The sequence below is a fragment of the Perissodus microlepis genome, chromosome 15 (genome assembly GCF_051167445.1).
Source record: "Perissodus microlepis isolate ML-2025 ecotype Zambia chromosome 15, ASM5116744v1, whole genome shotgun sequence".
Taxonomy (NCBI): domain Eukaryota; kingdom Metazoa; phylum Chordata; class Actinopteri; order Cichliformes; family Cichlidae; genus Perissodus; species Perissodus microlepis.
The window spans coordinates 24,847,687-24,872,237 of record NC_140475.1 but is presented as its reverse complement, the minus strand read 5'-3'; the positions used below and the strand labels follow the sequence as shown (position 1 = coordinate 24,872,237).

The 24,551-nt window shown below is 40.0% G+C and overlaps 1 protein-coding gene across 4 annotated transcripts in view; it reads right to left on the bottom strand.

Annotated features, from left to right (window-relative positions):
* Positions 1 to 3,387: 3,387 nt before the first annotated feature.
* Positions 3,388 to 24,551, bottom strand: part of adgrg6 (adhesion G protein-coupled receptor G6) — a 101,666-nt gene continuing 80,502 nt past the window's right edge. For 3 of the 4 annotated variants that reach the window (XM_084952340.1, XM_084952341.1, XM_084952343.1), the window contains 3 exons: positions 24,390 to 24,491; positions 22,581 to 22,733; positions 3,388 to 8,636 (listed from right to left, as the gene is read on the bottom strand). In XM_084952340.1, coding sequence (XP_084808466.1) covers positions 8,425 to 8,636; positions 22,581 to 22,733; positions 24,390 to 24,491 — 467 coding nt within the window. In that variant the 3' untranslated portion in view covers positions 3,388 to 8,424. Of the gene's footprint in view, positions 8,637 to 21,774; positions 21,817 to 22,580; positions 22,734 to 24,389; positions 24,492 to 24,551 lie in introns of all 4 variants that reach the window. The other variant, XM_084952342.1, reaches the window with a different exon arrangement.

Genomic DNA, 24,551 nt, shown 5'->3' with positions numbered 1-24,551 from the left:
TGAATTCCTGAACAGAAATGATTCTTGGTGGATGAATGTTATGCTTCATTGCTTTTCAGAGAAGTCCAGTTTACCGGCTCAAAACGGTTACTTTTACTTTTGAAGTTCACAACAGATTTCGAAAATATTTGTGTTTTCCTGTTTTCATAACAGACGGTCTAATACATTTATTTTATTCAGTGCAAAAGTAAGGAGCAGTCAGTGTAAGTCAGTCTGTGAGCCAAACTGCTGCTCAAACTGCTCTGAACACCTTCACACACCTGATCGCCTCGGCTATGCACTGAGGCACTGCACAAAGCCCAGCGTGTCATTAAAAAAAGCTTATTTTTAACTGTGAATCCTGGAAAGCTGCTCTGTATGGAATACAAAGCATGCAGCTTCCCTTTCTTCATGGTCATTATTCCAACACAGACATTTTTCAATACGGTGCAGGGCTACATAAACGCTCATATATAAGTTATGATGCATTTCTAAATGGTATTCATGTCCACTTGGGCAACAAAACTGACTATTCGGCCTTCAGTTCAATTAAGTTCAATTCAGTTTTATTTATACAGCTCCAAATCACAACAACAGTCACCTCAATGTGCTTTATATTGTAAGGTAGGCCCTACAATAATAAATACAGAGAAAAACCCAACAATCATACGATCCCAGATGAGCAAGCAATTTGGTGACAGTGGGAAAGAAAAACTCCCTTTTAACAGGAAGAAACCTCTGGCAGAACCAGGCTCAGGGAGGGGTGACGAGGGTTGTCGTGAGAAAAGGAAGACAGGATAAAAGACATGCTGTGGAAGAGAGCCAGAGATTAATAACAAGTATGATTCAGTGCAGAGAGGTCTATTAACACATAGTGAGTGGAAAGAAACGCCCAGTGCATCATGGGAATCCCCCAGCAGCCTACACCTATTGCAGCATAACTAAGGGAGGATTCAGGGTCACTTGATCCAGCCCTAACTATATGCTTTATCATAAAGGAAAGTGATTCAGTGAGCTGCTGCTTGGAGAAAAAGTGCAGCCCTGATCATAGCGCAGTACTGTATGTTTGTTATATTACATACCGTATGGTCCTTATTTGTTTAGATCTACCACTATATATACGGTTTATAGAAATATGCATGCTCATACCTTGTAGCTGCAAATCATGAAGCTCAGTCTATCAGAACATCCAGATCAGCCAGGCAGACTGAAAATATAATCGCTACAGCTGCCAGATCCACAAAGATAAGAGCACGTACACTATATACTTCATATTTACTTACTTTCTGTCTCCATATGGTCAGTTTCACCTCTAAATTCTATACATTTCAGATTTCAGATTAGATTTCAGAGTAAAGTGTGGCCACTGAACTAATGTGCACTTGAGTTGGTCTTTTTTCCCTTACAGGGCTGTGCGCCAGTGCAGGACCTCAGGATATCTCCTCCACCGTGCAGCAGCAGGAACTTCTCTAACCTCAGAAAAACATCTACTCAGAGCAGCTTCCAAACCACATACTTTATCCAGACGCTGTGGCATTAAAATCAATTTCAGGAGTCAAGAGAGCGAAACCAGTGAATTCTGAGTGAACACCGTTTAGACTGTTTGTGTAAGAATGTGTTAACCGCCTCATCTCCATGCACACTATGAGAAATGACCTAGGACGTCTTGTGTTTTCTCCCATTTGACTTGTGGCTAAGATGATGAACTCAGATATCTACCAGGTAACCTTATAGCATGCTTCAGTGATGTGGAACAGTCCTCAGACATTTTTTAAATTAATTCAATAAAATTTGAGACTTTACTAGTGTGTGACCTTTTTTCATAACTTAACCAGCCAATACTTGGACATTTTCTGGTGTATCTGTGCCAAATTACAAATCCTTCAGTTTGATGGCATGAAAGGCCAGAGAAAATTTCAGACTCTTATCTTTTCATAGTCTTTTAGTTATTCCTGCTGAACAATACAAAAAAAGACCTGAAAGTAGGTTGATGGACCATTTTTCAAAAAATATGGACAGCATTCATTATATATGTTCAATTTTTGCACCTTAAAATTGTATAAAAATTGTATAAGGCTGAGTAGAAGTAGAAGTGGATGGTAAAACCCACGGGCCTCGTGTACTGAAATATAAACACCTGTCTGTCCATCCACTTTCTCATCCAAGTCTGGTCATGGTGGCACCGTACTAAGCGAGCTACTTCAAACGCGCTTCCCAGCAGCATCTTCCCGATCGTCGCAGGAGATCTCAAGATGTGCTCGGATGAGGTGAGTTAACAACTCCAAGGCGGCCTAACAAATCTCCCGTGGGTTCCAGGGGGCACCCAGGAGGCATCCTTATTAGAAGCCCGAACTGCCTCGGTTGGCTCGTTTCTAGGGCACAGCAGCAACTCTGAGGGACTTCCAGATGTTTTCTTACTTGAGTTTCTTTCTTCTGCCTCAGACCTTGTTTCTGCACAAATGATGGCACTGAAAGTGATTTTTAGGGTGAATGTAAAACTGATGTCCTTTAATCTTTGCGGGATGCCATCACTTGGTAATCCATGCCATCGGTGGATCGGGTAGTGTTTGTCCTCTTTTTTTGCTTCCTTCTCTTTTTAAATCACACGACATTTCCCACTTGCGCTGTTGCAGCAGAGCCTCTTTCCTTCTTTATTTTCACCATCTTTGGTTTAATTACACTGATGTTACATCATTAGAGGATCATTCAGGTCCAGACTGCTAAGGAAACACAGTTGTGCCATTTCTGGTTTCCTCTCCAAACTCTGTTGTTTCAGTTTCTTTCTTTTTTTTTAAATCAGGTTTTGAGCCATGAAACATGAAACCCTTGGAGACAGATCTTTTCCCTGATATAGAGATTTTATCTCTGTTTGTCATGCTGTTTGCTGTTCCTGTGCTAGTTTTGAATATTGGGTCTTTTTTCCTCCAGTTTCTATTTTACTTCTAGTGTGTTTCTCTGTCCCTCGATGTTTCCCCATCTTCCTCACTCTGTTAATGTTTTAGTTCCCTTTTTAAGCCCTAGCCTGACATCTTGTTGACTTCTGATCTCTTTGTTAGTCCTCTCATTTATGTTTTGTATTTTACTTCCTGCTTTGTGGTCGTCACCTGTATTGATTATGTTCATGAAGCTCTAATCAGCCCTCTTTGTATAAATATCCTAGTCTTCCATTGCTCTTTGTCAGGACAATCAATTTAAAAGGACAGTTAATTTACAGTTCAATGTGTTCGTGCACCTCGTGTAAAAAATCGATGTGAAGCTTTGATTATGAAAGAAACAACAATTCATGATTTGGCTTGATAGAAATATTTTCACTATACTATAGCAGGGAACTTCCTCTGTGTTCTTAACTGAAATCGATCACACTCAAAGTCATATGTCACAAAAAACAATAAAGAAGCAACACAAAAGTTTGACTCCGGCTCTGTGATCATGTCAAACCTTTATTCCCTTTAATGCTGAAACTAAAGCGTGCTTTCACAAAATAACCTCACAGAAAAACCAGGCAATAACGCAGCCGTGAAGGGAGGACAAGCGTTCACAGAATCATAGAAAAAATAGTACAAACGCTAAAACACAGCAAAAGCCAAGATGAGTTACAATCCTCTGTGAAACATCTGCATGTGATACAATATCCGTCAACTAAACATAGTGCAGGTGACATGAAGTATTTACATTAAATGCAACTGTACACACGTCATGTTAGAGGAAAATAGAGATGTGGGTTAACCTGTGAGGAAACGAAACGGGACTCGTAACGTTTACTGAGTTTGGATATCTGACTGAACAGTGACTATAATGCTACTGCATGCTGAGCTGCCAGAGAGCCGTTAGGGAACAAGAATTCTGCACAAGAGCAGACAGATTAAAGAACTCGTCTACAAACGGCTTCAAAAAGTTAAGGTGGTCATCGGCAGTTCATTAAAATAATTAATTTCTGCTTGATTAGAAACATAAAATGAATTCTGGCCTCTTCAGCCAAGCAGTGCGAGTGAGTTTAACTTTAAGGCTCTTTATTGGCCTTTTCTTGGCGTTGGGCAGAGTTTGGGTTCATTTGATTTTGTCACATGATTTTTGTTTTCAGCCTGTCTGGATTGAACAGTCTCCTTACACTCTGTGTGTACTTTTTCATTTTGTTACCACACAAACATTCAGCCTTGTTCCCAGTCAGGAAAATTCAGTTTGTGTGCACACCTGGTAATCCACACACCTGGAATACCAGGTGTGTTTGTGTGTGTGTGTGTGTGTGTGTGTGTGTGAGCATATATTCACATCTTTGTGGAGACCAAAAATGGGAAGTTTACTATACTTGTGGGGACCAAAATCCTGGACCCCACAAGTTTGAAGGCATTTTTGAGACTTAAAATGTGGTTTTAGTGCCAGGGTTTCAATTGGGTTATGGTTAGGGTAAGGGGCTAAGGAAAGCATTACGTTAATTAGATGTCCCCACAGATTTGAAAACCTGACGTGTGTGTGTGTGTGTGTGTGTGTGTGTGTGTGTGTGTTGTCCTCTTTGGCCAGTCGTGCTTGATATGAACATTTTAAGGCATTTCTGAAGCCAGTCCAGTGACTGACAGGATAACTGAGCTATGCCCCTGCACGGAGCTGCCAAAAAGGCCTCGGCTCTTCTTTCACAGTCTCAAGGGAATTTCTGAGTGCTGAAGAGTGCATTCTTCTGCCACTCTGGGCAAAAGAAAAAAGAAACAGGGGTTAAGGGGTACAATATGTGACTACTACAATACATTCTGCAGTGTTGAATGCTGTTGGCTCCATGTAGGCAGTGGAAGTCCAGTTAGCCAACAGCTGATGAGTGGAGGTCCAATGAGTCTGAATACCAAAAAAGACCTCAGATAGGTCCCCATGTTCATCCTCTATGGTTTTCCCTCCCAGTAAGTTTAATTTGTGGTTAACCGGACACAGGAAGACATTTACAAAATAAATAGCATACAACACAATAAACACTGCTCAAAAGATGCTCAAAGCAATGGAACAGAATAGCACACATATTTGTTTTTTTAAAAAAAAAAGGCTTCTATTGGAACAGAATGGTGCTTTTTCCCCACTTTGACAGAATTCATGAAATTTTATGGTGGTGACAAATGACCATCATAAAACTGTTTGACTGATTGTCTTTTATTAATGCAACACCAAGAATGCTCCAGTGCTAATTGTGTAAATGGGAGTTAAAGTGCTGCCGGGCAAAGAAAGGTCTACTACTACGATGTCTCTCACACACAAGTTATATTTTTCTAAATGTAACAGTGAACTTTTCAAATTACATTACAAATTAACTACTAACTGAGCCTCTTACAGCTTTAAATACTGATACAATGTTACTACTTTATATATATATTTAACACGTCTAATGTGCAGAGTGTATGTTTCTATTAAATTTGATTGATAAAATAAAGAAAAAAGATTACGTTTGATTGTTTGGTGGCAAACTGGATAACATTTTATGTGCAAGTCGTTAACCCTCTCATCAGCCACAACCCAGTCGCCAATCTGAATATTTTATTTCTGTTCTTCTTAAATTGTCTTCCCAGACAATAATGATTCCAACTGATATCAAAAGCTATTTACACTGCTTCCAGAAAATCGGAATAAAGGAACAGGGTTAGGATGACCACCTGTGATGGTTTAGGTCTCAGGGGCCTTAAAACATGGGAATTAGTTATTTTTAATTTGGTAGTAATTAAAAATGAAAGTGAGTTTATCCAGCGGATTTGAAAGCGCAGTTTTGGTCTAACAGCAATGAGGAATTACATTTTCAACATTTAACATAAACTGCAGCCAGTTAAAAATTTCAATGCAGTGTGGCATACCTAGACTGACGATGTTGTCCATGATACAAACACAGTCAAACAATGAATATCACACTTGATCACTGCATGGTGGCTGCATGTGTGCCATGGAGTTTCTTTTTATATCTCTTTATTATACAAAGGAATTCTTATCAGGATTTAAAGTCTAAGGAAGGGCAGGAAGTGCTGACTTTCATGGCTTTACAAATTAAACCATATGTAAAAATGCTGCTTTACCTGTGTAGAAGGTGATGAAACAACATTAATATGAAACTGATATTGACTTTTTTACATTTTGAGAAATAAGTGTAGATTATTTTGCTAACTCGGTTGATTCTCTTAAAAAGAAAAAATGATACTGATGATTAAATTCATGGATCAGTTCAGCTGAATTACGAGAACAAAAATATCCTCTGTCACTGCTCCTGTTCCCTCTCGTTTTTCATGCTGATATATTTAAATCTCCTCTGCTTTAGATATTTGCCACCACATGAAAGGACTAGGATGGAATTTCTCTTGCACTTCCAGGACCGCTGGGTAATCTACAGACTTGGCTGTCATCAGGTTTCTCTTAAAAATATGTTCCTTCTAAAAGGAGGTCTGCAAAATACTTGTAGTAATTTAAATATCTGATATGAAAAGACACACTGATGCTGAGTTGTATTGTCTAAACCACAACATCGGCAGACTTAGCATTTTTGCTGGGATCTGGGTAAACTTATCCATAAGTCCTTTAGGCTATAATATTGTCATTCTAGCAGTTGTATTACCTTAAAAAAAAAAACTATTACAAAATTCTGAATAAGAGCAGATATTAGAACAAGAGTAAGAAAACAAACCTCCAAATGTGAACAGTAAAGAATTTACCACTATGATTGCTAAACTCTGGCTGACATGCACAAGAAAGCTTCAACATCTTTTATCCAATAAACCACCAAACATGTGGGAAATATTACAGTAATTATATATGAGCACAACATTTTCAAAAATGGAGTCTGAAAATCAAAATATGTGTTGATAAACTCAAGCATTCCATCAATAGACATACCAAGTTTTGTTCATGATAATAATATTTTTAATAAATGTAAATATGTTAAATGAATATTTGAAAACACCTTGATCAATCGGCCTTTCCCGGTGGAGATTATATTCTGTTCAATTCTCTTTTTGTGTGTGTCCATCCTATTTCTGCCCCTTTGGTCATCACAACTTAAAGCATGTATATAAAGCATAAAGTATGTACAGTTGCAGTGACCCTTTGAGGACCTTACAAAGGCATGAATAACATCAACCATCCAGACAGATTTTCACAATAAAAATAAGGCACATAGAATACATAGATCTATATTTACAGAGGGTATGGCTCCACACACACGTGCACAAATGGACAGTTTTAATAAACATCACAGTATTAAAAAGATGCCAAACCTAAGAGTCTAGTTTTTTCTTCGATAACATCCTTTTTTTCATTTTTTGTCTTTCCTCACCCCTCTGATCACTCCCCCTTGCTCCTAGTTTCATCTTACATTCTGGCAGCCAAGTCGGCCAATTTTGGTAATTTGATATGATACAGTAGAATCACATCAGCGTCACTGACCACCCTGTAGCTTCTCTTATCATTCTTAATCAGAATAATTTTGTTGACTGACTTAATTCTGATGAGTTCACAGGCTGCCGTTTAAGCATATTTCATAAAAAAGCATATTTCTTGAAAAGCCTTTTGGGACTTTTGTACAAAGGAATTTAATCACGTTATTGCATACTCTGTACTGAGGAAAAATATCCAATCAAATTAGAGTACAGTCTGACAAACCGGCCTGCTCCTTGTAAATTTAACATAAATGAAAACACATATCAATAATTTTTGCAGATTGTTGAATTAATTGTACAAAAAACTATGTGCTCCTACAGCAAAACAAACAATTCACATGATGACACACGATTTAACAAAGTTTTCAGGGACATCTCTGAGGCTGAGACAGAATCAGAACGCTTCTAAACAGTTTGTGTGGGTGTTGGGCTTGTACAGTGTTAGGGGGCTATCTCAATGAATATCAGAAGAATTAAAAAACACACTCTCTGACTAAGGCTTTTAGAGCTCTGCACTGCTTGTATGAGCTCTACAATTCAAAGCTTCTCAAACCGTTGAGGCTCTGAGAGTTTTCGAAACACAGGGACTGTCGAATGTTGGAGATTTCTGGAACGTGCAAAAGTCTCAGGGTACTGACTCAGGCTTCATTGAGTTTATAATCATGTTCTGTAATTCTCAGTCAGCCGGTACTTGCTATAACCTTTCTCTTGGAATGAGGCTGTCACACAACTTTAGAATACTTGGATACGTTTCAAAACATCAAATTTTGCTCTCACAAAGTTCGGGAACATTAGGAAGATATCCAACAGACTGAACAGTTGAATGCTGAAATCCAGAAATGTTAGACGTACTTCCAGAACACAAAAGGTTCAATAATGTTCAGCGGCATGTACAGAATAATGACTCATGTTCCAGTGCTGCGCTTCATGTATGAACCTTTAACAGAAGCCTTTCAGTGAAGCTGTGAACAGGATGTTAAGAAGTTTCTAGAACAATGTGAGCAGGTCTAGAACATATTCTAATGGGGGGGGCAGCAGAAGTGCTGAGGGCAATCTAAAACCTGGTGCAGTGGGTGCAGGTGTCAGGCATGATGATGTTCTTGCAGAAGTTGTCAGAGTGTGTGGAACAGTAACCTTTCACCTTGTCAATCATCTGGCTGACAGGAAGGATGGAGGACGAGGAGGAAGAGGAGTTGGGCTCCACTTCTGAGGAGGAACAGGATGAGGAGATGCACTTTGGATTGGTCTGTTTGGAGTAGTATTTAGCTACAGGGATCAAAAACACAGAGGGAAAACAGGGTGTTATGACCTAATTATGGATTCGTTCCAGTTATTAGAAGGAAATCTGATTACATTGATGCTGTCATTCACGGTGAAAATGTCAATCAAATTAAACATGTTAGCACTTGTTATTTAGCCTTCATGTATTAGTATTACTTCTAGTTAAAAGCTTTACAAACAGGATACATTAATAAGGTATGTATTATGATCGGGTGGATCATTTGACTCATGTGATTGCTCATCGCTTGTTTCTAAACATATGGTAAAACCAACCATTCGGACTGCACTGGTATCATGGTGAACCCTGTAAAATATAAAAACTATATAGACTAAAGGCAGAGGACGAAGAATGCTCTGAACACAAGGTAGAAAGAAAAGGAAGAGAAGACAAAGACCAAGAATGATAATCTGTTAATTAAATTCAAATAGATGTGGACAGACTACTTTCTGGGTAATGAAATTATAAAGAGTACAATCAGTCTCACTGCGATCACCATAATCAGCACAGAGATAGTGTTGTTATTTGGCATTGCCTAAACCCAGAACCTGACATAAACCTCACCAAGTACTTTTAAGCCTAAATCATAGCAAAGAGCAAATGAAAACAAACTGAAACCACAGACAAGCAGAGTGCAAAAACTGAACCCTCCAGCATGCTGCACTCTCCTGGTTGGCAGTATTTTGACTTTTAAAAACCACTGCTCTCTTCTTATGCAGACTTTGTTATTCAAGGGCCTAGTGAACTTTATAGTAACCAAAAGAATGAGATTATGAAAGAAGTGGCCACACCTTGGCCAAGGGTTGAGGAAATTAAGATGGAGCTAGAAAATGGAGCTGGTGCGTAGTCATGCTGACAGGAGCCAACAGTGCTGTAGAATGCTATAAAATTTGTTGAATAGGTTGAAAAAACAGGAACCGCCCAAGTGCAACAGCAAATCACTGCTGACATGAGAGTTTAAAACATTGTGCTAAAATACATAAATACCAAGTTATTCAAGACCTTCAAGACTTTACTGTATCCGCTGTTTCAGCCCGCACCACATCATCCAGGGCAACACGGTGAGCACATGCAGAGCGTCCACTTAGATCTCTCTGGGCTGCACAAAGACCTGGTGCTAACTTTGATTTTGTAGTTACGTTTACATTGTACCACTTTTCATTTCATCTTCTGCCTTCAGCCTTTTGCAGTACCAAGTACTCAGCCCACAGACATTTAATACTGTACTTCTTGCAGCACTCATACTATGCAATATCAAAATGCGATCTGCAAAAACTTGGAAAGCTTGAAGAAATGTAGAAACTTGGCAGTTGTTAAAACCTTAAAATATACAAGAAGAATTCCTTAGTCCAAGAAAAAATTAAGGATTTACTTAAGTACAGCATATTTTAAATCAACTTACCAAGAAAATAAAACACAGCAGTGGGAGTGAGGTCAAAATGTCCAGGAGAAACACAACATATTTTTCTACAGTCATGTGCAATAATATCTGACCCTACCTGTGAAAACGATCCATGTACCACACTCATGATCGCCCTGAGCCAAAAGTATCTACATTCAGCATGATATTTGTGAAAACAATATCTCTTATTTGTCTTTAGACTGTTTTGGAACTCATAAAATGACATAAAATATGTTAAGTCAAATATGTTCTTGTTCAGACATGACAGTTACATGAAAGTTATTCATGGTCTAATTTAAACACTGCTCAGAACAGCTGAAGGTTGTCCTACACAGAGTAGGACTGCAAGAGCAAGGCATAATAGGTCTACGGTACAAGGATGGTGATATGAACACTGGCTAGACTTAAGCCAGGACCAACTCTGTTAATTCAACAGGAACTGAAAGAAATGCCAGAGTACAGCTCCCTCGTAGAACACATAGGTAGTGCCAACCACTACATAACCTGAGATCTTTGCTGCTTTATTTAACCATGAGTGAAATTCTCAAGATTAACAATCTTTTCTGTGCTTCTCTCAGCAGAGTTTATCACAAGTCTGGATGGGAAAACACAGTCAATAAGTTCTGATCATCTCACAGTGCTATGATGAACTTGACTTAAAGCAGATTATTTACCTGTCTTGCCAAATGTCGTCTGGTTTTTGTCTGGTTTTCTGTTTTGTTTTTCTCCATCTTTCTTTTCTTATTTGCTTAAAAACCTGCTTTTTCAAGGATTTTATGAGCCAGCAGAAAATATAACCGGGATACTCTGGGTCGTATCACATGGGGTCGAAATTTCATGTTGCACTTGATGCTGAGTAACTCAAAATGTGTAGAAAGGGAACGGTGACATTATGCGGTATATAATTTTGACCTAACCGCTGTTATCATGGTTTTAGCTGAAGATGTGTTTAAATCATAGGTGATGGGACTCATATAAAAAGATGTGCTGTACATTACACACGTCGTCTTCACCTTTTTTCACTCACTGCTTTATGTGTTTACACACTTCTCTGCATTTAATTATTAGTTATTATTCATCTTATTCATCTTCCACAGGGTGTCTTTGTCTTCCTCACCTGCCACCAATCGTGGCGGATAACTTGGCTCTGCTAGAGGTTTTATTCCTGTTAAAAGGGAGTTCTTCCTTACCACTATTCCCAAGTGGTTGCATATACAAGGTCATCAAAACTGCATAATTTGGATAAAACTATCGGCCACTACATGTATGAACGATGAAAATAAGTATACTTCTACATAAACTCAAAACATGTGATAGTTAGCAGTTGGAGGATGTAAAGAGTAACTGATATTTCATATTTTCATATTTTCAAAAACTAATTTATTTCTAAAGTAAAATAGACAGATTAACAGACAGACTTTTGTGGACGTGCACCCACAAAACCATTTGGGTGAAAAGACTGCTTAGTCAGAAGGCGGAGCTTTAATGAGAGAAGATGGCTAGAATGGGTGAGAGAAAGAATTGTTGAGATGTTTCAGGCATCTGATCAGGAACCCTCCTGGTCAATTACTTTATAAAGTAAAAACTTTCCTTTTAGGCAAAGCTTCCAATAAAGGCTGGGTCGTCCCTTAATTATGGATTGTTTAGTTATGGACAGGTCTGAACCATGCGTTAGTTATGGGGCCTTTCCATTTTTTCTTGCAAAGCGTTTGTGTTTGTGGCCTCTCTGTGCTCCTGTTTTCTCCCTTATCTTTCTCTTCAGGCTCCAGATCAGTCGCAGCAGATGGTTGCCCAATTCTGGTTCTGCCAGAGGTCTTTTCCAGTTTAATGGGGGTTATTCCTCCCCACCACTATGTCCTTGCTCACAGGAGATCGTCTGATTGTTATGGTTCTTTTGCTAACAATGTAGGGTCTTTACTTCCATAATATAAAGCACTTTGAAACTAGAGCAATATAAATAAAACTGAATCAAAGGTTTCCCAAACATAACAAGCTGAGAAGAGTCGCTGGGGTTGACCCTCACTGGAGGGATTTCAAATCTTGTCTGACCTGAGACTGTCTCAAGATCCTCCAGGGGGAAAATTGGAGGAAACAATGCTGGGGACAACAACGACTGGAATGTACTTCTAAGTCTGCTACCAGATAATCTACTGACTCCGAACATGATGAACGATCAAAGAAAATGGGCACAAGAGGAAAAATGAAATATGAAAGTGTTAATATGCTTTGTCCGTGACCCTGAATTTAAGAACCAACCCTCTTATAACCTAACATACAGCTACCAGCAACAATGCAAGCTCCAGAAAGTTCACAAGTCCCAAATGTTGATGGGATTTTGTGAACTGCATGTTTGTTTTAGGTTAGAATTAGGGCTAACCGGGGAGCAAGTTAAACATCAAAATTAGAACGAGAAGAATAGAAGTCCAAACACTAGTGTCAATGCTCTTAATGTGAGAATGTCTGGAAAATGTTCATTCAGTTACAAAAAGTGTCTTCATCAAACTTTCAGGGGTTTCCTTCTTAGAAGTTAACGATGCTCTGGGGCTCTTTACAGGTGTGGCAGTTTGAGACAATAATTTTGTCTACTTGTTAAAAATGTCGTCCTGAATTCTGGATTTATGGTATAGATATACCAGCAGTCTTCACAGTTTCACATTTTATGGAACATTCTTGTGGACAATGGGCCAAAGCAATCGACTTAAATGTATGCTCTTTGAGCCAAATCAAACACATGCATATGTCTGTGCGCTGACCTCCTGGTCTGATATTGTAAAGCAGGGAATATTTGAGATTGCATCTAAATCACGCTGTTCAAACAAAAGAAGCTCCTTCTCTATCGTTGCCTGATTAAACAGAGCATGGATTGATTGATTGTGTTGTCTTACTACACATTCAGCGATTATTCCCAACATCTCTTCCAACTGTTGTCCCCTTGCAACACAAAAAGCTTCAGGGTCAAGCAATGATTTCCTGCTGGCGTGGACTGCAGTCACGACTTCCTTTCACTGTGCATTATGACAGCGCTGATTATGCCGCTGGCCTCACGTGGTCATGTTGCAGCTGGTCCTATTCACTCATTTTGACTTTTAAAATGCCCCATGATGTCACACTGTGTTTTGTTTTCTTTCTGCATCTCCTCTGACACATGGACAACATTTTTACGGGGAATACTGTTTTATTTTTTTTAATCCCTCAATTGTACACCAGAGTACACTTTGAGACAGAGACAGAAACTGTGAGGGGTGTTAGAGCTGAGCTGGTGTCATAGAAAAGGCGTTTGGGAATAGCAGGTCGGTCCCTGGTCATGATCTGCCTGCTCTGTGATGGAGAGATGCTCCGACCTCAAACATCTGGAAATGATACAAGGATAGACTGACACTGGTGAAGACGCTGAGGAACTGTGAAGCAACCTCGTAGGAAACACAAAGAGAGAATTCCTCCTTCAGCGCAGATGACTTAATGACACGCTGTCCATTTCCACCGCAGGCTATGATCTGAATGAGAATGCTTACCACCCTCCTCTAAGGTACAAATAAAAATGCATTTTCTTCAGTACATGCTTTTATGTTAGAGTAAAGTAATTGGACAAACAAGTCTGTTTGCGCAGGCCTAAAGCATTCCACACAATAAAGCTGCGCTGATGAGTGTTATGTGAAACACAGATGATCTGATAGTATCACATGTTAAAGTTTACACTTATGCAGTCGAACCCACACAGATTTTATCGTCTGATCTTTCCCGCAGCACGAGGTCGCAGCAGGCTGTTAAGTTTAAATGTCGCTCCAGGTCACGTGTAAAGGCAACAGTCCTGTGTGTGGCTGTGGTAGCACAGTTCACCCCCTGCTTCTGCTGCCTCCAAGTGGCAAAGCAAACAAATAAAAAAGCTAATGCAGCTCATCATGTAGCACTGTGGACGCAGCTTTTTGTCTTTAAAGACTTTTAAATAATCCACAGGGAGAATGTATTTATGCAAGCTTTGGCTCAAACCAGGAGAGTTGAACAGTTTTAATTAATTTTCTTTGACTAATATTCTTGAGCACGTGTGATGGTTGGCCTGGGACTCAGACTAAAGACAGAAGGTGTCTGACCTCTTGCTGTGAGGACTATACTATGAGACTCCAGATTAACTTTACTGAGAAGATCAGTCACTGAATCTCTTTCTTCTTTGAGTTCTGTTCAACATCTGCCTGATTTCCTTAACTGTGTTTTTACCTTATCCATCAACCCTGGTGTCCAAATGACACACTTGCAAATAAAAATGGCTCCTACCAAGACAGAATATTTCAGGGTTACACTTTTTGGACAAAGCTTGAAGAAATTAACCAGACAACAACCAGATCACTTGGCAATGATTCTCCTTCTACTTAGACTCTGTCCTGAGCTCTATTGGTGCTTAGAAGTAAAAGACAGAGCGAGATACTGGAATGACATGCAAAGCCAACACTGTGCAGCAAATCAGGCCTCATCTAGAGAGATGACGACAAGCAGCAACAAAGCTCTGATCTGAAGGCAAATGGCAAATGACTTCATGTGTATTAGAGTGTCAGTAGAACTCAGATATCACATACTGTCTTTGCTGATTAGACCTCACGATGTGGCTCAGGCAACACGCGAGACAGTACAAGGTAAAAATGAGCAAGCTGGACATGACCATGTGGACAGTTTTGTGGTGTCCAGCCAGGATTTGTGTGTTTTCTTGCACTATTAGTTTGGCCAAACGCTGACACAAAACCAGTCAATATCACCGCCCTGTCTGACAATCTGAAACTGGCACAATCAGCAACTTCTTTAAATCACAGAGTAAAAATTATTTTTGGATAAGCTTTTGACTAAAATATTTATTTTATTGTGGTGTCCAACACATTTTATGTTTTCATCTGCACTCCATTATCTTTTTGTTGGCCTCCATTTTCCTTCCGCACTTTAGAACCTTTTGTTCTTTACTGCAAATACTGTTAAAGAAGTGATTGTTGACTAAGAACCGACTCAAACTGTATCCCCTTACTCTGTCAGCATGTCAGTGCTTGATAACAAAGGTGTAATCCAGTTTCACCTGAAAAGGTACCCTTAGAGAGAACCTCGGGAAGGGCGACGGGTCAAAGAAGCTGATACACACATAAACATTTTAAAAATAGACAATCAGTGAAAAGTCATCGACTATGCGAGATCTGCAGTTCTTCAGTGGCTTGGACCTGGCTGAGACATTCTGACAATTTCTGTACACAACACTGCCAATAAAATGAAAAAGATGGTGGTTGGAAAGTATTTTCTGTTTTGCTTGGAGGTGAACCAAGTGTTGCATCCAAAGCTGTCCATGATTCGCCCGACGTGCTCATCTGAGTTTTAATCTCTGCACCACGTCTCTGCTCATGACCACCGTATCCCGACTTTGTGGACTCACATGGTGCAGGCAGGATTCAGTGGAGGTTTCCTATCAGTCAAATCTGACTGGAAACAGTAACAGATGCTTCACAAGCACCTCGGTTAATGGAGGATGTATGTATCATTCAGTAGTTCCATATGTTAGGTCTGGCTGAGCTACACAGCGATATCAGTAAGGCTATAAGGAAGGACGCGGGGTTTCAATTTGGCCTTCGCAAGATACCAGGCTGCCTACCTGGAAAAAGGAAAAGCAGCCTTCAAAGTAAATACTGGGCTTTAGTGCAGCAGGCAAAGGATGACGTGTCTGAGCTCTAATCTTAGTTCCAACTTGACAATAGATTTCAGATACAGGGTGACATAAGGTTACACATCAACACACATTAAATCTGACAAAAGAGCTAAAAAAAAAACCCTTAATCAACATTCCAGTAAAATTAATCTCAAATACCAATCTGAGGGGAACCTAAAATCAACCGAGAGCTGTTCAGATGTCTGCAGATAAATACTTTTACAAAGGTTTTTAAAAATGGGAACAGAAAAGCAAAAAAGGTCATTTGGACCCTCAAAAGACAAGGAGATCTGACACAGAGTGGTTTTTCTTTCCTTCTTAAAACTAAACTTTGAAAGATGTCTGAGACTTAAACATATTACAGTGTTTTGTCCCCATTTTCAGGCAAACGTCTGGACGAGCACAGCGATGGCACAGCTGTGGAACACACTGAACATGTTTCCATTTGCATCCTTTACACTTTATGCAGCTTATCAGTAACATGCCACTCACTGCAGCAGTCATCAATGAGGACCAAACTCACTTCAATGATTCTCTAAATCCCACTGCCAGCACTCTCACTACATGACAAAAGACATCTTCCTTCAGCATAGATGCTCATTACTTTTGGCTAAAGTAAGCATGCACTAGCTGCTAGCTAGTGCATGCTTACCATCCCAACAAAAGCTTGTGTTTTTGGAGAAAACACAAGCTTTTGTTGGAATGGTATTGGTTCCTCACAGGCTTTGAGGGTTTGTTTGTAGATTTGGGACTGACATCTTGCTGTTGGTTGGTTTTAATTTCATCAAGTGAGTCACAAGAAGAGAATTGTAGTGAATATATTCAGTCAAGCCCATAATTATTCATACCCCTGGCAAATTTTAACTTAAAGGTATTTTTATGCAACCAGCAAGTGTTTTTTGACCGGAAATGACACAGGAGTCTCCCAAAAGATAATAAGATGTACAAGAGGCATCATTGTGGGAAAAAAAAAACATTTCTCAGCTTTTATTTACATTTCAGCAAAAAGTGCCATGTCCAGAATTATTCATACCCTTCACAAACTGTCATAGTCTCTGGGAAAATTCAAAGTTCTATACCATTCCGAATAGTCGAAGCTGGTCTAAAGCATCCTAATTACCCTAATTAATTGGGAACAGCTGTTTTAATCAACTCAACAGGTAAAAAAAACAGCAGCTCTCTGCAGTTGGTTTGTGGACAGTCATGGCTAAGACAGAGGAGTTCAGTGAGGACCTGCAGCTACACATTGTAGCTGCTCACAAGTCAGGAAAGGGCTACAAGACCATATCTAAATGTTTTCAAGTTCCAGTGGCTACAGTGCGAAGTATTATTAAAAAATACAAGATGTTTTGCACTGTGGAAAATCTCAAAGGACGTGGTCAGAAGCCAAAAGTGACACCTGTGTTGGCCAGGAGGATAGTGAGAGAGGTGAAAAAGAATCCAAGGATCATCACCAAGGCCATCCTGGTGAATCTGTGCTCTGCTGGTGGCAATGTCTCAAGGCAGACAGTCCAACGGATACTGCACACTGCTGGGTTCCATGGATGCAGACCAAGGAGGACGCCACTTCTCCAGAAAAGGCACACAAAAGCTCGCTTGGCCTTTGGAAATGCTCATCTGGACAAAGAAGAAGACTTCTGGTCTTCTGTGTTATGGTCAGATGAAACAAAAATGGAATTGTTTTCTCACAATGATGTTTCCTTCATTTGGCGTAAAAAAAAGCCTTTAACCCAAAGAACACCATCCCCACTTTCAAACATGGTGTTGGGAACCTAATGCTTTGGGGATGTTTTTCAGCCAGTGGACCAGGGAACCTAATCAAAGTAAATGGCACCATGAAAAAAAGAGCAATACATGAAGATTCTCAACAGAGCCAGAGTCCTGACTTGAATCCAACTGAGAATCTGTGGAGGGAGCTAAAGATCAGGGTGATGGCAAGAAGACCCTCCAGCCTGAAGGATTTGGAGCTCACTGCTAAAGATGAGTGGGCAAAAATGCCTGTGTAGACGTGCAAAAAAGCTGGTCTGCAATTAGCGTTTGATTGCTAGCCAATAAAGGCTTATCTATTGATTACTGAGAAGGGTATGAATAATTCTGGACATAAAACCTTTTGCTCAAATTTTTTTTCCACAATGATTCCTCTTGTACATTGTCTTATTATCTTTTGGGAAACACCTTTGTCATTTCTGGTCAAAAAAAACCTTGCTGGTTGAATAAAAATAACTTTAGGTCAAAATATGCCAGGAGTATGAATAATTATGGGCTAGCATAATAATTATGGTCATAGTAATGAAACTCCCGTTAGCTGGTGCTCAGCCGAGCTGTTCAAGGAGATGGTTCACTGTGTTTTTCCAGTACTGTAAAGGAGAGACAGTGAAATATATTTCAGGGGGTCCACACACCCGCAGGTTTGATGGCTTTAAACTTTGAAACACTGCCACTCCAAATGATTTCATCCTCTGTCGTGACAAATGTCTAATAACCATTTTTTCTCTTACTGGAAGATAATAAAATACTGACTCCAGCACAGCAGGATGGAGTGTGATGGGGCCACTACATCTCATTACACTGTCAGCTGTGATTATATAGTCAAGCAACAAGATAAGATGGGTGTGGGAGTCATGAACTGATTATCTTGGTGGAACACCATGCTCATTTCGGGTCTGCTTTAGTCCCACATGTTCAGTTTTGCTTATTATTCTATTTTGAAATAATTGATTTATTTGTCCTGGGTTTGGTTTGAAAACTACTGTGCACGATGACAGTATTTTCCAGGCGGCTTAAGGGATGATCTAATCGTGTAGGGATGCAATGAGACATATCGATGAAGGTCATAAATAAAAGGATCAGCAGCGTGCTGGATGGAAGGTTGGACTTGGTGTTTGACTCGTAGGTCTGTAGCTTGCAAAGCATTTATGCAATAATGTGGTGAAGTGTGTAAGGGAATGTGTATATGAGATTTCAACCACACGTGTGTGTGTGACCATCACAGAGTGAGAGAAATATCCTGTTTGGAGCTTCCATGTGCATCAGTTCCTGTGGGTCAAACACACCAAGACAGATCACTACGCTGAGACAAATGGAGCAGCATGATCCCCAAAGTACGTGTCAGGTCCCCAAAGTAAAGCACACAACCTGAACAGGAACCACGAGGCAACAGCTAAGGCAACATTCAGCATCATTCAGCATCATTCATGAGTGGATTCCCCAAAGCGTCTTCCATGAAAGATATTTGTTGACTGTCTGAAAGATGTTCCAGAAAGCACTTTTCCCTGAACAACAGTAACCTTTAAAGTGGCTCCATTCACTCTTCAGCTCCTGACTACTGGGGTTTAAATCATCAGCTCTGTTCTGCACACAGATTCAGCACGAACGGTTCTAAGTTCACCGCACGAGTCAGCAGTGAACTCCATGCAGACAACGTTGTTCTCCTGCTCGTTTTAGTAAGAAAAAGTCTCAGAGCCTCAGCTTTTTAAAACATGTTGCTGGCATTAAAGGGAAAAACTTCTTTTCATTCTTTCCATTAAGGCTCTGCGTGTTCTTCAGTTCCACACAGTCCCAGCTGTCTGTGGAGAGGAGGCTGGGAACGCTGGGAATGAAAGTAAGAGTACTAATTGAGCTCAGAGTGAATGTGGCCAGTTTGAAGGAGAAAATCTGACATCACAGCTTTGGCGAAAACCTCCAAACTCCCAAAGAGACGAATGATCTCTCCTCACCTGTTCTCTCAGCTCACCTGGAGATATGATGCAGCGGCTGAGACACTTTATCTGTTCACCTTTACCCTTGCCATTCGGGCTGACTCTGACTGACACAACGGCCGCACAGGGAGTACTCTGTGCTCGAGAGAAGGGGAAGTCCAGATTTCAGGACTGCCAAATCAGCCCAGAGAACAGTGACATCTATAAAGGGGTCAAAACGAACCAGATTTTTTTTAATGTTAGTGGGAACAAAACAACCTGTTGTGAAATTTGTTACAGACAAATTACTTCTCCTGTGGTTTTAAGATTGCTTTGGGTCTTTTTGTTTCACATGGAAACACAGTAAATTACTTAAAGATGGATTCAGTCCATAACACTAAACACATCATGTACACACAGTTAAACTACAGCTGGAATTACATTAGTCATTCCTTTTGGCTGTCGCAGATCATGTGAGAGTGAAAAGTGAAAGGACATATCCAACTGAAAAGTTTCCTAATCTTCTGACTGGCAGAGGGAGGGGGGGGCACAGAGGGAGCATAAAATCAAACCTGTTGAGCATGCACGTTAGCATTTAAAGCTGCAATTGTGTAACATTAGAAAAAGGTGAACCAAGAAATTGGAAACTGAAAGCTTCCTCCTGCAAATCTCCTCTCTTTCCCCGCACTGTCCAAAGCTCCTCCTCCCCCACTCTCATAGGTTAGAGTCCTTTACTTAATCCTTACTTAATCTTAGTATCTGCGATGGACTTGCAGTTATTTTCATTCTGGAAATTCAGAAACAGGCGAGTTTTTGACGACATCAATAACATCAAGGCTTATGGATCTATCTGAAGTGGCCAACATAAAAAGTTTATTCATGTCACCTTTAGCCTCAAATAATCTTAAATGCAATGCTAGTTGCAAACGCAATATAAAGTTAGTCCAAATGGCCAATATAGCTATTATAGCTGATATGTGGCAAGCTGACAGGGGTTAGCCTAGAACTGTAAACCACAGTCAAACAATAACAATAGAAATAACTTGATGAACGAGTTGAACCTCGCTGTTTAACGTTACTGTACGCTCACATGAGTTAAGTCATCAGAGTTGGGCAGCCAAAACGTTACGCTGTCTGGCTTCTCTTGGATTTAACAAAGACGGCCAAGTGTTTCCATATGGCACCATCTTGCACACACCGATTTTTTTTTTTTAGACACAACCAGTATAACCAGTATAACCAGACCCCTTCCATCTACTCAAACTAACCTGGAGTTAACCTGGAATCAATACATCATTCACAGCACCGAAGCCCATGTTAACCATCTAGGATAATTAGTTAAAACAAACATTAGATTTTCCACTTTTAAGAGTAAAAAAAACTTAATTTGTTGGTTTGAAAACTGGTGGCTGTAGTTTCTGTGACTCCTCTTGTAATTATATTACTGCAATTTCAAATATGGAACTTGTTCTTTGGGTTAATTTTGTGTTAATTTGTGTTAATCTGTGGGTTCTACTCAACTGTGGTTGTTCACAGTCTCTGTCACAGCTTAAATATATAAAGAAGTAATAGCTTTAATATCCTTAGAAAACATATCCGAGTTCTGCCTGCTGGAACGTGCTTATTCTACTCCATGGATGAGTGTCAGAGCCTTCCACAAATGGTTTGGGGATATTATACAATTGTGCCTAAAGTAATTAAACTAAACTGTAGGAAGTGTTGCACCTCTCTGATTTTGAGAGCAAGATGTTTAATGTGATCACAATCAGTAAGAGAGAGAGAGAGAGAGAGGTTCAGTCTCTTTGGGAGTCAGTCGCATCGTGTAATGTTGGGACTCAAACAGAGTGTTTGACATCCTCAACATTTGGTGTTAATTTAATGAGCAAACACAAGAAATCACATCAGTTACTCACTCTAATGTGAACCACAGAGTTAGCCTGGTGTTACTGTGCTCTTATTACAAATTCGCACAAATCCAAAATCATTAAACACATTGCAGATGTCGGCTCGGAAGCAGCCCGACACGGCGCGCTTGTTTCTGCACCCCGAGGCACCCTGAGGCCAAAATATGAATGGGTGGGTTGAGTTTGAGCTCTCACTTATAACAGAGTATCTCAGGGGTGGGGAACAAGGGACGTGTATGACATCATGGCGACCAAACAATCACAGCACAATCACAGTGGCTGCTTTCCCAAAATGTCTGCTAGTGAAACCTTTGAACGTTTTCCTCTTTTGGATTAAAGACACCAAATTAAACATCATCTAGAATTTGGATTTCCAGATTAATTTTAGAGCAGAAGCATTTTGGGAAACCCAGATCAGATCACATGATGCTGGAAGCAGGAGCACAACCCTCTAATTGGCTTAGGCGTTACCTCCACTGGTCCTCCATTCTTGTTACTGGCTGGAATAGCTGTCTACACAGCAAACACAGAGGCACACACATCAACATCACGTACCAGGAGATATTACACAGGCTTTCATGGTAACAGTGACAAACCTGCAACAATCACGGAAAAAAGGAACTGATCTTCAAGTGGAGTCAAGTTTGCATGCAGATGGGTTTAACTGGCACTTAAAGTCTTTCCTTCAAACCGAGTCACTGAACAACTATTATGGATCATCCCGTCCATTAAATAATGAAAGTGATTTAAGGATGTTCAAATTTATTCAAGAAGAAAGGTGGATTAATAACAGAGATTGTTACTGAGCAGGACGTTATAATATATAACTATGACGGAATCAAACAGGCCTTTTTGCTTCGGGGTTGTGATAAGCTGCACTAACTTCCACAGTAGGGGGTGATTCAAGTTCCTTTCATATTCATATTCAGGACAGAAAACACTGGAGTCTGCATGCAAACTTGTTTACTACATAGTAGTGCTGCACAGCATAACATTTGGTCCACGCACTCATGCCTGCCATAGGCTACATGCTAACATATACAAGTGTTATTAAAGCAGTAAAGCTCTGAGGCATAGTATGTGCAGTGGTGTTTTCACAAAGAGGAATGGACTTCAGACAAGCTGTCTAAACAGGGTGGTGGTTTTCTTTTCAGACTAACTCACGCTGGATGTTTCTCCTCTCTTTGCTTCCATGTCCTCTCGGTCTCACAGTCTCCTCTAAGTAATTACTGTATGAGAGCGTTTGTGCTGCGAGGGCCTTTCTGAGCGGGTCTCACCTGTGTTACTATGTCGTTTGAACGGGTTGAGCGTCGCTTTAGCCTTGGAGGTCCAGTTGGCGGTGGTGGAGCCAAAGGAGCTGGAGGACAGAGACTTGCCCAGGTTGTCTGAGCTCACCTTCTTGGTGTTGTTGGTAGCTGTCTTACTCCAGTCTGCACGCGAGAAACAATCAATTATCTCCAGATTTTTAGAGAAGATATCAGTGGGACACAATGTGTTGTAGGGTTTTTTCTTCAATGTTAATGTTCCTCACTCTTACTGAAGTTCAGTGTCAGACACAATTACTGGACCTCTCTAATAATTCTCCACATTTTTCTTCTAGAGGAACATGTACAACTTTAGATTTTGACTAAACAATTCACAGTCAACATGAACTATATCTGCACTATTTCCATTTTCAGGATTTTTGCAACTGAAGTTTAATTTGCTGAGATTAAAAATGTTCAGGATGTTTGAATAACACGTTTGAATAACACACATCTTGTCGTTATGCATATTTAACCTTTAAACATCACGTTTCCAGCTGTTTAGAACAATTCCCAACAACACCTGTTTAAATTCAGCTGGCCTGGACAGAATGTGGACAGGTGGATGAAACCATTACAAATGATTCCTTCTTTTTCCAGTTAAATAATTCTCCAATGAAAGAAACATAATCTGAGGTTTTGATAACCCATCCAACTGTTGCCAAAACAGAGAAAAGGAAAATCCTGTCCTATCAGACTGAAGAGTTGCCAGCAGAACATAAAAAAGCAGGTCTAACTTTTACTTTCACAGCTTCTCAGGATGTTTTTAGGGAACCTGAACTGAGAGATTTTGGCTTTAACACAAACATGTATCATGAACTCATTCCAACAAGTTTAAAAAGTCATCATAATCTGGATTTTTATCAAATGAAAAATAAATTAAATAAAGCTTCGTTTTGAGTTGTTTCTTTCCAAACATGTTTCGGCTGAAACATTCAGAGATGTTTCTGTATAAGTGAATAAACGGATCTCACACACGTCCATGTGAAAGACGTGTTCACTCACTGAAAACCTTCACATGTTAAATCGAAGCAAGGGCTGGAGCATTCATCCTCTCTCTCCTTTCATAAAAGCACTGCTGGCATTAAAGTGGAGCTCTTTGGATTTGTGAGTTCAATCACGTAAAAAGGACTTTTCAGGACATGACTGATAACAGTAAATAAATACTGGATCTTTCGCCTGCTCTGAGGTTGTTCTTGTCATTCTTAAAGTGCTCTTGAGCATGAGGAACATCTCCTCGTGTCATTGGCTGTTTTTTCACTCGTTTCCAGTCCAGTCCTTGTACCTACTTAATTAAATTGTACCTCTGAATTAAAGTCATGAATCAGTGTCATGTCTACACATGACAGACATCTGAGGAAAGAACCTGTTTTAAAAGAAGATGAACAGTATCAGCCACTGATGTCCTAAACAGGCAAACATCCAGCTCTCCAGGTTGTATTTCTGTGTATTTATGCATCTATTTTCTATTTTCCAAGCAAAACTTTATCTGTGGTTGGAGACTTTTGCACAGTGATTTTTTGGCATCAAGTGAAACTCAGTGATTTCTCTTAAATGAAATGGCACCCGGACAGCACATCCTGAGACTGAGCGCACCTGGAGGAGTTCCTGGGTTTATCTTTTTTATTACCTATGAAGCCGTGGCGACTTAGCTTTTATATTTTTAATAAAACGTCCTTTTATTTCTGCCGTGGGAACCTCTCTGGGTTCCGGCAGACAGATCTGAGAGGGGAGACGTGAACTGGCCTTGACCTGAAAAAGGCAGACAGACAGATGGGATACCTGAGTTGTCTGACAGCTTGAATCGGCCACAGCAGAGGTATCTCTTCCACTGCTTCTGCACATTTTCTTTCAGGGCGCAGTGGAAAATAAATATGAAGAGGCCTGAAAACAGACAGGTAGAAACAGAATGAGTTATTCTACCACAGCAGACCTGCTGACAGG